Source organism: Eucyclogobius newberryi, unplaced genomic scaffold (genome assembly GCF_026437365.1).
Source record: "Eucyclogobius newberryi isolate DKJ021-1_F unplaced genomic scaffold, fEucNew1.0.hap1 SCAF_12, whole genome shotgun sequence".
Classification (NCBI taxonomy): Eukaryota; Metazoa; Chordata; class Actinopteri; order Gobiiformes; family Gobiidae; genus Eucyclogobius; species Eucyclogobius newberryi.
In genome coordinates, this window is record NW_027315746.1 from 28,468,050 (window position 1) to 28,481,038 (window position 12,989).

At 39.4% G+C, this 12,989-nt stretch overlaps 1 protein-coding gene across 3 annotated transcripts in view; it reads left to right on the forward strand.

Annotated features, from left to right (window-relative positions):
- Positions 1–12,989, forward strand: part of pkn2a (protein kinase N2a) — a 55,327-nt gene that overhangs the window by 26,242 nt on the left and 16,096 nt on the right. For all 3 annotated transcript variants that reach the window (XM_072441805.1, XM_072441803.1, XM_072441804.1), the window contains exons 4-10: positions 4,042–4,196; positions 8,286–8,415; positions 8,812–8,957; positions 9,947–10,160; positions 10,748–10,933; positions 12,352–12,461; positions 12,552–12,695. In XM_072441805.1, coding sequence (XP_072297906.1) covers positions 4,042–4,196; positions 8,286–8,415; positions 8,812–8,957; positions 9,947–10,160; positions 10,748–10,933; positions 12,352–12,461; positions 12,552–12,695 — 1,085 coding nt within the window. The remainder of the gene's footprint in view (positions 1–4,041; positions 4,197–8,285; positions 8,416–8,811; positions 8,958–9,946; positions 10,161–10,747; positions 10,934–12,351; positions 12,462–12,551; positions 12,696–12,989) is intronic.

Sequence of the window (12,989 nt, forward strand, 5' to 3'; positions counted from 1 at the left end):
TACTGTAGATCGTTGTTAGCGTTCAAATGTCACTAGTTCTAGGACCAGTTTGACTTCTCATTCACAGGCCCGGGGGAAACGGCACTTCCAAATTACGCAATCACAAGTTTCGCTCAGGAAAGTTTTGTCGAGGGGAAAAAGCTAAAAGGTGGAGCGTCCCTGACTAAAAGCGTTTTGGTGATTCACATGAACTGTAGCTTGAATAGTCACACGTTGCTGTTCAAATGAGCCTCAGTTTTCATTCAATATTTACTCTCAATGAATCATACACTGAATGTTTTTGTTACGTGTTCGTCAGAGACTTAGAATAGAAGCGAGTTCTGCCCTTGCCTTACACAACAAAAACGGTTTGATCAGTGTTCATTCTTTTTTTTGATTAGATTTATTAAGATTGACTTAGTAAGAGACAACATCACGTGCTAATCCTGAATTGCATCACAACATCAGAAAAAAGAAAATATTCACAGAACTATATAAGATAAGATATGCCTTCATTTGTCCACACAATGGGGAAATTGCAATGCAAGTAGATACAGAAGAAAAGAACAGATAACTTATAGGAAGTTTTAAAAAACACTCTTAATAGAAAAACTCTTATAAACAAAACTCCTATAGACAGAATCGCTCATATTCTTAATAAGGAATAGAGGGAAAAAATAAAAAAATTAGATAAAATAAAAAATAAAAATAAGCTAACATAAGAAAAAATAATACTAATAATAGTTGTAAAGTAAACACTCTTATTTACTTCAGTTATATGCACATGAATATGACATTATTGCGTATGAGTATGACAGTAATTGCACATGGTTAAATCAGTATTGCACATGGTTAAGTCAATATTGCACATGAGTATTACAGTATACACATGTTCAGGGCTAACAGTGTTTGTTGTAAAGTCTCTTTAAATTCGCTAACAAGAATAAAACAATTGAAGAGCTTGGTGTATACATTTACAGTATATTTGTTGTTTTTTTTTCATTTGTTTGTATTTATTTTTAGTATTCAGTTTTTATTTAAGTGTTTAGTCAGCAAAAACTACAAAATATTCAAGTGGGCAAAATGAACACTGCAAAATCACTACACTTGTACATAAATATTTGCTAGCGGGTTGACACAGATTTGGCAGAGGGTTGTGCTTTCCCGGTCGTTTGTGGAGTTCCCCAGAGCAGAGGCTGAACTGGCACGTCAGGTCTGAAGGAGTCGGGCAGGTTTGGAGCCAATGTCTGTGGAGACGGTGGACGTTCTGCCTGAAGTCCAGACAAGAAGAGGACACAAGTGAGCTCAGCCCACAAGACTCCACGCTCATGTTCTGTGGCTCCCCGTTGTTTAGGAACAGTGAAAGTGGCATGTACCAGTGGTAATGTGGCATACTAAAATGGTAAAATATGAGAGCTGTGCACTTAAGCAGCAAAATATTTTCAAAATAAAAACCCACCACTCATTAAAGGTAGAGTCTGATGCATTTGTATTTAATATTTGATCAAAATGGCTTTGCTGTGTCCCTAAATACAAATTAAACCCTCAGTGCAACAAAGGCAATGTTATTATGCTTTTTTAAATTTATAATATAGATATTTATAGTAAAAAAAAAGATTAGGATATGTAACGTTTCATCTACCTGGGAGTAAATCTCTCCAATAGTGTGTGCAGGCGTGTGCTGGAGGATGTGTGGAGCATGTTCACACTTGTGTTGTATGTCAGCTCCAGGCCCCGGGGCTTCCCTCTGTTGTTACTGTTGAACTGACTTTGGTCGAGAACAAAAGACTTGACTAAACTTTCTGAGTTAGTCATCGGTGAATCACCCCAAGTTTTATGCACTATTTCTGTTGAGTGACACTTTTTTGCCTGTGTTTTTGTAAACGTTTCTTTTTTTAATCTGTTTATTTTGAGTGTTGGACAATTCCCGCAAGACGAGACACAGCACAAGATTGGGTCAGATTTGTCTGTTTGAACAGACTAATGAGTAAAAATGGAAATAGAAGAATAATTATGGTTGTTATTGTGTAAATTTACACAATCATGCCACACATTATTTTGTATCCCTGTTAAATACATTTTGAGGTTATTTCATTATTTATCATCAAGTAAAAAGTTAATTTACTTCAACTTAAGATACATTTGAGGGCCCTTAACCCTAACCCTAATCCTTAACCCCTAACCCTAAGTTTTTGTAGTAGTTAGGAGATGAGGGAAAAAAATTGAACAAACTAGACTGTGCAATCTATAAGTAAAAAAATTAAAAACACGAAAAAAATGAAGGGTTGGAGCGGGAGTCGAACCCAAAATCTACAGCATGGGTTAGGGTTCAAACCTCTGGGCCAATTGATCTAGAAATGTCCTGCTGCAAGACAGAAAATATACCTCGCATGTGATCTGCCTGTCACGAGGGCCGAAATTCATCACTTCCGTGAGTTATGAGTGTATGATCTAGTACTGACCAACAGTGGGGCACATTACGTGGATCAGGATCTACCAGTCCATCTCAGAGGCAGTGGGAGTCGATCCCAAAGCCCTGTCTGATTCTTTAAAGTTTATTGTCTGGCATTACAAGTGACTGTGACCAAACGTGTTGAGTGACCAGTCTGTAACGCACGGAGATCAGTGCGAGTGACCCGCGAGCTGCAGTCAGCGCCAGTACCGTGGTTATTTTGGCTGCTTCTGAGTTTCAGTGCGAGCCAACAGCGGAGTCATGGAATGTGCTCGTTTGCGGTTGTTCCTGAGAATTTTAAACACTAATTTAACAAAACGAATGTGTCATTATTTCTTGTATTTATCAAATCATAACTATTGTGTAATGTTTTAGTGAAATGTGTGGTCTAAGCTGTTGGTGTCGAGTGTCAACAAAGCTGGCTGAGATCTAAACAGTGGATGTTACTGGAACCTGACTCCTGGAGTTGCTCTGTGGATCCTGTGTTTGCAGTGATAGGTGAAAATGCTGAGCCACAACACTTTATCAGCTTTAAATGGCTGCACGCCAGAAATAAGACCGTCAGTGTTTCCTGTTTGCCATAGAAGTGGGTAATATATCGATATTTGGATAATAACGCACATTTCTGTTGGATTGAAATAATATCATCTGAATATTGTTGTGAGGAAGGATGAAACTATTTCCAAATCTCAGGCCATCAATGGGTTTCAGAATGATGCGTTACAAAAAAGAAAATACTAAATAAATGTAATGATAAGAAACTAGAACTGCTGCCATAGTAACGAACAATTTAACACAAAACAATCTAATCACGATACTCTCCTCTTAACATTTGCAATCTTGTGTGGACTGGCTAACCTTTATCTTTCAAAGTATTTCACATTTAGTTAACCCTAATATTTTCATTTACACATATTTTTATGGGAGTGTCTACAGAGCCGCGGCGCGCGGCCGAAACTGCCATGTTATTTTGTGCCGCGGCTCCTGAAACTGCTGCGCTATTTGGCCGCGCCGTTTTAGACCGTGCCGGGTTAAGGTTAGGGGCAGGGTCAGGGTCAGGGTCAGGGTCAGGGTTAGGGTTAGGGTTAGCCATGAGGCTATATGGCAGTGCTGCGGTTCCTGAAACTGCTGGGCCATTTGACCGCGCCGCGGCTCTGCAGCCACGGCCTATTTTTATATTTATTATATATTGCTATTTGTTATTCTTTCATGTTGCAGCTTATTGCCAAAGCAAGTGTCAAGTTTGGGATTATTTCTTTTCTGATTCTGATTCTTTCATTAACATTATGGAAGTGTTTGTTAACAGTAATTTCTTCATTATGGCGGCTTTCAGACAGAGGACTATTACTTTGGTCGATCTTTGTAGTTCCTACTCATTTTTATAATTCTCCTGAAACCATTGGAAAGAATTAAAAAATTACATTTATTTGATTACAGTCCATTATTGTGTCACAGTGCTATGGTTATCCATAAATCACCAGCAGGTTTGACTGTTTAAATGTATTTGTGCAGTTTTTCTTTGGTTTTCTTAAAAGTAAGTAAGTAGGTACATAATGATGATCTTAATTTCATTCACAATTTGACCCCTGTTTTTCTCCGTCTCCCCACAGACTGCCCTTTGACCCCAGACACACCGAACAGCGAGGCGCGGATATGCACGACCAACAGCCGCCTCGCCGCGCTGAAGAAGCAGATCGACATCGAGCTGAAAGTGAAGCAGGGCGCAGAGAACATGATCCACATGTACTCCAACGGCTCCTCCAAGGTCAGCGCCAACGGCAAATATTTACCTCCGACTAGAGATGTCACAATGTCAAATGTTTCTGTTATTTACTGTTTTTAAATTAGTGTGGGATGAAATATTACACTTTTACAATTAATGATAAACCCTTTATTCACTTTCATTGTTTATTTGATTACTTTTTTTTTCTTTTTTCTGCAGATTCATTATTTCTTCCAGATTACTATTTTTGTGTAATTTATCCTTTAAAACAATGACATTTTACTGTTTTCAATCTTATCGGACACATATTATGCTTTTTTCAGGTACTTAGTATTGAAGTTTAACATGAGTAGATCATCATTTTTGCATTTCCGTAAGTACAGAGATGTAGGCGGGGATAGGGGGTAGGTGAAAACAGGACATTTCTGAGCACCCGAGCCTCTGTTACAGCACAATACATGATTAACTCAAATCAATCAAAATACAACTTTGAGTAAACAAATGATGAGGAAACTGTTGTAACAAGACTAAAAGCTCATTAAAGTTGATTTTGCGTAATATGTCCCCTTTAATACAGTGTTATGAATAATAAATCACTTTGTCTAACCTTTAAGCCTCCTCAGTTAGCTTTGATAGTGTAGTTGCACACACAGACTACACACAGTATTTGACTTTGTTACATATCCTACATAAGCCAGATTGACCTACTTCAGCAAACCTCGGGTCATGCAGCTCTTTGCTTGTAGATAGTCTCGGAACATGCTGATATATAGTGATAAAACGTCTCCTATTTCTACTAATGCATTCAGGATGAGATTGGTAGATTAATAGTTCCTCTTGTATGTTGATAACTTCTCTACAATTGTTAGGGTTTGCTGTAATTGTAGATAGTAATAGGGATGTCACAATGTCAAATTTTTTAGTGATTATTGTTAGAGGAAAGATCACAGTTTAACAATTATTCTCAATTACTCACACCATCTCCAAGCAATAGTGAACTCATGTTGTCTATTTTTACTTTAACATTCCTCCAGCATTATGACATCAAACGTTCTGATTGATTAAGTTAAGTTTATATGTCATAAACAGACAGATTGAAGAGCAAATTCATTGAAAATACTTGATTTTCTTTATAAAATTGTCACAATATTAAAATTTCTTGGCGACGATTTGTATTGTAACCTAAACAATTACAATTTTTGAGTAGCTGATTAATCTACAAGGGTTGTACATGTTTGGTCGTTCAGTGGACGTCCAAGAGGGTCTCGAGGCATGAGCTGGGGGTCATGAGATGACTCAGAAGATGTCCTTTTGAAATGATGATAGTGTATCTAATATATATTTTTATTGGAAACCATATATTTTAGTGAAATTATGCAATATAACACAATAAGCCACTCAAATAAACCAAAATTTACCCTGATTTTAAATGTTATGCAACTTAAAATTATACCAGACTCGGTTGCACAGTTATTTTGCCTGAAAAGTTTGGGAAGTCAACCAACATTTTTATTAGTCAACTAATTATTTTTAATGACAGCTGCAGAAAGGATCTGACGCAAACTGAGTTCACTGGAGTTTTAGGAGTGACTAATCCATTTATTCCGTTTTTAGTGCCGTCTTTTGAAACTTCATTGTGTACAAAGTTGTTATAGATTGAACTTGCACAATTGTATTATCTTTAGTGTATTTCGGGTCAGATATACGGTCCAATTATAGAACTGTCCCTCCCTTTCAGTCAACTAATCATCATTAGTCAGCCAAGGATATATTTGGTCAACTCCAGCCCTAGTCTTAGTATCCGTTCTAGATAAACAACCCTGGTGTAGCCTAGCCTAGCCACCTGATTTAAATCACAAGCCCGCCACATCAGTCTACACGTTAAACAGTAAAGTTTGTGGTGCGTTTCATGGTTTGGCATGTTCTCAGGCCGTAGGCAGTTTGAAGGTTTCTCTGTTGCAGTTTTACACAGCTCTTATCTGTGCTCTGTAGGAGGAACACGCACGCACACACACACACACACACACACACACACACACACACTCACACTCACACTCACACTCACACTCACACTCACACTCACACTCACACTCACACTCACACTCACACTCACACTCACACTCACACTCACACTCACACTCACACTCACACTCACACACTCACACTCACACTCACACTCACACACACACACACTCACACACACTCACACTCACACTCACACACTCACACACTCACACACACTCACAGCCCGCTCACTTTGTTCACTAAAGCCCTTACTGCACTAGAGCTCCTGGTCTCAAACAAACTGTAATTAAAGTGCAGTCACAGTGCGGTAATAACAGCTCCGAGTCTTGTACCTCTCAGCTGTAAAGCAGAGCGCCTGTAGTTGACTTTAATGGTGTGTTCCACGTCCTCTGTCATGTCATTGGCATTTCATTGTTTCATGCTACGTTCAAAAATCTAGATTATGGCTTAGTATTTACAGATACATTTGAATCTGCATGTTTTGTTGAGTTTATTGAACATGACAGTGTATATAACACACTGCACACATACTACACTTCATGCTAAGGTTCATGTTATTCCTGCTGTTTTGTGACATCAGCTCCACATTCACGACTACTTTATTGAATAATAATGACAATCATATAAATAATAATAATAATAGCAATTTATCAGATTTATATAGCATTTTTAGACATTCAAAGACACTCTAAATGCAAAGAAAAGACAAACATAACGTTTAACAACACCCCCCATTCTTCTGATTGGTCAGACTCTGAGAGCCTCTGAGCCAATGGATTTAAGAATAAACTTTCAGAAACAATAGCTGGCTTGAGGACTGGATAGAGATACTAAGAAAACATGAATCCTGATCAAACAAAATTGTGATTTACAATTGAGACCATCTTCACTCCAACAGAGACTTTGATAACACAATTATTTATTTATGCAAATTAGGGCTGCAGAATTAGTGGAAATGAAAGGGAAATGGAATGATTCCTACAAACTACAAAACGTCCTGTGCCAATAAAACATGTTTACGCTAAAGTTATACTAAAGTTACTTCATTCAGCAGTTAATGTAATATTAGAATCTGCTAATGATACGTTAAAGTTCCTACTAAATAGCAGGATAAAAATACTAAATAGTGATTTTAAATTGCTCACTGGGGTTCCTGAAGAACCCTGCAGATGTACTTTGATTGGCACCTGGAACACTGTTGTATTGAGTTTGTAACGGTTTTAAACCCCTGTTGATCTCATTACCCTCCAGGGCTTCTGTGAAACACAGGGTACTTTCCTGATATAATAAAGTTAGAAATCAAAGGCAGCGCTGTGGTGGGGTGCAGAGCAATTTGGCTGCCGCGCGACTCTGGAGAGATAAAGTTGGGTCGTGTCCTGTAAACTCTTTGACAGCCAAAGGACTACGTCAGGAGGAAATACCGGCTGGACACAGGGGCTTCCGAACTTCACAGGAATGCGGCGGATAGTGTTTAAGAGCTCGACTGCCGTTACACAATGACATTCCTCTGCTTTCTATGAATACTCTTTTCCATGTGCTCACTTGTACTTGACTTCCAAATAAGGGCATGGGCCTGTTGTTTGTAACGGCGTAACAAATAACTGCAGCATCATCGGTTGTCAGGTTGTATCTAAGGAGGTCAATAGGTTCACTTTATTCTCACCCAGAAAAAGTATTGGTTCAATGCTGAAGTAAGGCTGCAACTACGCATTATTTTGAACTAATCAGTGATATTTTTTATATATTGAGACTTTTTAAATACATTCAAATGTGTTGGCGTCATGCTTAAAAAGGGTGTTATGGATGAAAATCTGAATTATTGTATTATTTTGATGGGTAGTAATATATCAAAATATCTACAATATTGTGAATGTGAATGTTGTTTTGAAGATTTGCGAAATTTAAATATTGCGTGTTTCATTTAACTTAAAAAAATAAAACATAATTGTTGCTCCAAATGAGGGCATAAAGTGATATTTCTGTACTTTTGTCTTTTTTTTTTTACCGTTTACATTCACAGTTGTCTGATACCGGTACTTAAACCTCAACTAATACATGTTTTAGCAAATTCTGTTGAATTGACACATTTTATTTGTCTGCGCTCAGGACCGTAAGCTGCTGGGGACGGCGCAGCAGATGCTCCAGGACAGTAAGATGAAGATCGAGTTCATCCGGATGCAGATCCTCAAAGCCACGCAGAGCAACGAGCTCAGCTTCGAGAACAACGATGTCATGGGTGAGCGTCCACTGTGCGCACAATATTTACTATCAAACCAAGCTGTAGTATTCACCCAAAAATATGATGCACTACATGAGGAACAAATGGTTAAAATCTTCAGATATATGCAAACACTTTAAAATACAGACATGTTGTTGTTTTGTTGTTGTTGCATTTATGAGCTGACATAAACAATTTTCCTTTTTTTTCATGTGAGCATTTCAAAGTCAACAGAAAGTTAATTAGCATTGTTTATAGATTAAATACTTTAACTGTACCAATAAAAAAAAGAAAATCTACTTTTATTGATCTTTCATTAATTGTAAAAAAAAAATAATAAAAAGATCTGTTGTCTTGTTGTCTATATGGAATTTCTGAAAGGTTTACTGTGTCATAAACTGATTGGTGTTCCAGACAAGCCGTTCATCAGCCCCCTGGACCTGCGCGTGGAGGAGCTGTGTCACCACGCCAGGATCGAGTCTGCTGTGGCCGAGGGAGCCAAGAACGTCATGAAGCTGCTGGGAACAGGGAAAGTGACCGAGAAGAAGGCGCATTCTGAGGTACTCAAATCAAATCAAATCAATTTATTTTTGTAAGGCCCAAAATCACAACAACAGTTGCCTCTGAGGGCCACGATGTCGTACTGTCACCTACACGGCTTTACTACGTTACTACAGCTGTGTACTGTGGGACTAGAACTTCAAACTGCGTCTGATGGTAGCCCTAATTTAATTTGATCACTTTTACCTTGGGCTGTAGCAATTTAGGACCTACGATTTGATTCACTGTTTTTAAAATAATGAAATTACATTATTTTGTATCATTATTGATGACAAAATAATACATTTAGTCTTTTTGATTATTGTTATTGTAAATAATAATATATAAATATATATATATATATAAATTGGACAACTATAGCCTAATTTGGTTTATGGCAGTTGTTTTTTTATTTTATACACGCTCACTCTTATATTTTAGTTACATTTAGGCTGATCATCTTCATATGAAGTGCACGGCTTCAAAGCATCGTTACACCCGAGTTTTATCCCTTATTTTAGTCTTTAGTCTGATTTAGTTTCATAATGTAAACCCTGTGTTGGCCCTGTGACGAGTTGGCCACTGTCCAGGATGTACCCCGCCTAAGGCCCGAAGTCACTGGGATAGGCTCCAGTCACCCGCGACCCCGAAAGGGAACAAGCGGTAGAAAATGGATGGATGGAATGTAAACCCCTGTGTTTCTATGTTACGGTTCAACATCAGTCAGTGCATTTATTTCACTTCTTTGCCCCTCCACAGCATGTTTTAACATCTCATTGTGTGTAATGCATTGGGTTTAGATGATGTTAGATGCATTATGGACTGGAAATGTCATATTTCCAGTCAATAAACAGGAAGCGGGTTAAATTGAAATTAGTTTGTTTTTATCTTAGTGTTAAAATGGTGGTGTTTCGTGATCCATGACTCTGCTGAGGTTGTACTCGACCCTAACGCGCTCCTTACGACCGAGCAGCAGCTGCACTCATGAGCCCCCCCCTCTATCCTCCAGGCCCAGGCCCGGTTCAATGAGTCCAGTCAGAAGCTGGACCTGCTGCGTTACTCCCTGGAGCAGCGTCTGAACGAGCTGCCCAAGAACCACCCGAGCAGTGGGGTCATCATGGGGGAGCTGTCCGTGCTCACCAGTCCGGCCCTTAGCCCCCGCTCCAGCTTCATCTCTGCACAGAACCAGTACAGTACGGTCACCAAGCCCGCAGCACTCACAGGTACGACACGCTTCCAAAGGCCATAAATGTCTGTGAATGTGTTAAATATATTGTAAACACCACCAGGAAACATTTTTTTAAGTTATTAGTAGGAAAGAGGATGGGATTAAATAAGTTATACGTTTTCCCACTAGTTTTCTGAACATATGAACTGCCTGAACAGAAAATTTTACTATATATTATATTTTCACATTTGCTCTTGCAATGTCGTTATTTGTGACATGACTTGTGACTTATATATTATGCATGCAGCTTTTTGACTTTTAACTTTTTTTGACATTATACATAAACAAGTTAAACCCTAAGCATCACAATAATTACATCATATAATACAGAAATGAACAATATTTAGGTTGTCTTCAGTGCCAAATATGGACAAAATTTCAAATCAGATCAATACAAATATCTGAGAATCCCTCCGATATCAGCGACACCGATATTGGAGCTGATATATCAGCCATCCCTACTAAGTATCTCCAAGTTAATCCTAAAATGACTGTGACCTTTAGAGTAATAGATGACCTGCATATAAACCAGAACATCCTAGTGGATAAATGATGTTTGTCTCTGCCGCGTGTTCTCCGCAGGCACTTTGGACGTGAGGCTCATGGGTTGTCAGGACCTGCTGGAGAATGTCCCGGGCCGGTCCAAAGCGGCCTCAGTCCCTCTGCCTGGCTGGAGCCCCAGTGAGACCCGCTCCTCCTTCATCAGCAGAGCCAACCGCAACCGCAGTGTCAGCGCCCGCAACCTGACCAAGAGCGACGAGCTGTCCAGTAAGTCACACCGCAACAGGCTAAACAAGAGTCCAAGAGTCTGCGTCAGGACTGTGAAATGATTGGTACATCAGGGGAACTTTAACACTAAACTGAGCCAATGGAGTGCAAGAGTTGTTTGCTTAAGATTGTAAGAAATGTGTTTTTGTGGAAGTTCCAAAATAAGCTTCATTATAGTTTTGTGACAACATGTTCATTTGCTCCTCCCCCTTATACAGTCCAGCCCATCCCTCGGCCCACTCACCCTTCTGCCAGTCATTTGCGCCACGTTCAGAGCCTCCCCTTTCTCACTCCAGAACAGTCACAGTGACGCTGGAGCGGTGCTCGTATCCAGAGGCGCTGAAATCCCTCTTGAAAAGCAATAGCAGTCAAAAGATTATCCAGGTCGAACCAATGTCCATGTCATATTCGTTCTCCGCTCTTACATCACCATCGCCTGCTCTCTCAGTAAACACTGAAGTTTGCACATAGGTCATCACCTCGGGTGCGCTGCTGTCCCACCCACTTGTGAGGCCCCTGGATGGTCTACAGAGGCAAATGTAACCTATGTTTTATTATTTTTGTTTTATAGTCTGTTGCTATATCCCAATATTCTATGTGTTTTACCATGAAAATATAGAGCTATTCTATAAAAGTTATAGAAGGGTTTGTGCACATTTTACGCTGTTGGCTCTGCCCCTTCAAGCGTTGTGAGGAAAAGGTTGGGGATCGCTGATCTAGAGGACCTTGTGTTGTCATGCTCATTGTACGGGTTATTGTGTCTCTTCACCTGACAACACACCACTTATTTTTTTAAAAGAAGACGTTTTTGGTTATTGTTGTGAAACCTTTATGCTGGAAATTATTTTATTATACATTTTGAAAACCAATTTCTGTTTGTTGTGTTCACCTTGTGGGTTTAAGGAAATGCACCTTGTGTTGAACGTCCTTGTGTGGGTTTGGTCAAAGCATACAATAAAACAAACAATACATCTGACTTCTGGCTTCCTTTATGGACGTTGGGTACAGACTTGGTCAAATTATTTTCCTTTGTCCCATAAACCTTTTGCAAAAGTGAATATACTTTAGACTAAAAGCTTGGTGGAGGCGTATACGTTTTGAGGTGGCTCATGTTTTCTGTTTTTGTGAAACTTTATAAACTGCTTTAGTGGTATTTTTTCAATCAGTGTGTTTTTTTTTTTAATGTATGTAGTGTAGTGTTATGGCATCTGGGCCTCTATTTGGCTGCACGGTTGGGGTTTTGGAGATAATCTTACCTTGTCACAAGATGTTTCTTGCCTTTCTGTCAGTGGCCACATTGTTGTGCTTAACTGACATGACACTGCAGTGCCACATGCTTTAAGTATAACGTGTTATAGTTCTATTATAAGTAGCTGAGTACATTGTTTTGTAGTAACATATTCATGTGCATCCTTCAGATGAGATCAGTGCGGTGCTGAAGCTGGACAACACAGTCGTGGGTCAGACGGGCTGGAGGCCGGTCAGTAACCAGGCCTGGGACCAGAAGTTCACCTTGGAGCTGGACCGGGTAAAGCCCACTCCTCACATAAACACAGGAGTATTTTTCACAGCAGAGTACTTACATGTGTGTACTGTGTATATGTGTGTGTGTGTTTAGTCTCGGGAGCTGGAGATCTCGGTGTACTGGAGGGACTGGAGGTCGCTCTGTGCTCTCAAGTTCCTGCGTTTGGAGGATTTCTTGGACAATCAGCGTCACGGGATGTGCCTTTACCTGGAGCCACAGGGCATGCTGTTTGCAGAGGTGAACGACTACTACACTGCAATAGTATGAAATCCTGAAGCCAAATCTAATACTATTGACTGGCAAAATGTCAAACAATTCATAAAAAGTTCACATTGTGGTATAACTGGGACCAATTCATAGAGTTGGTCAACGTGTTTATTACACAACATTATTTCACTTCTTTTAAACATTTATCTAACTTTGAGGCCATTCTGCTCAACACAATCAGCCAAAATACACATTTATTTAATTAGTGAAATATACCTTGAAACTGGGAGCAGGCTCGCCTCTTAACAAACCTGGCCTGTAAAC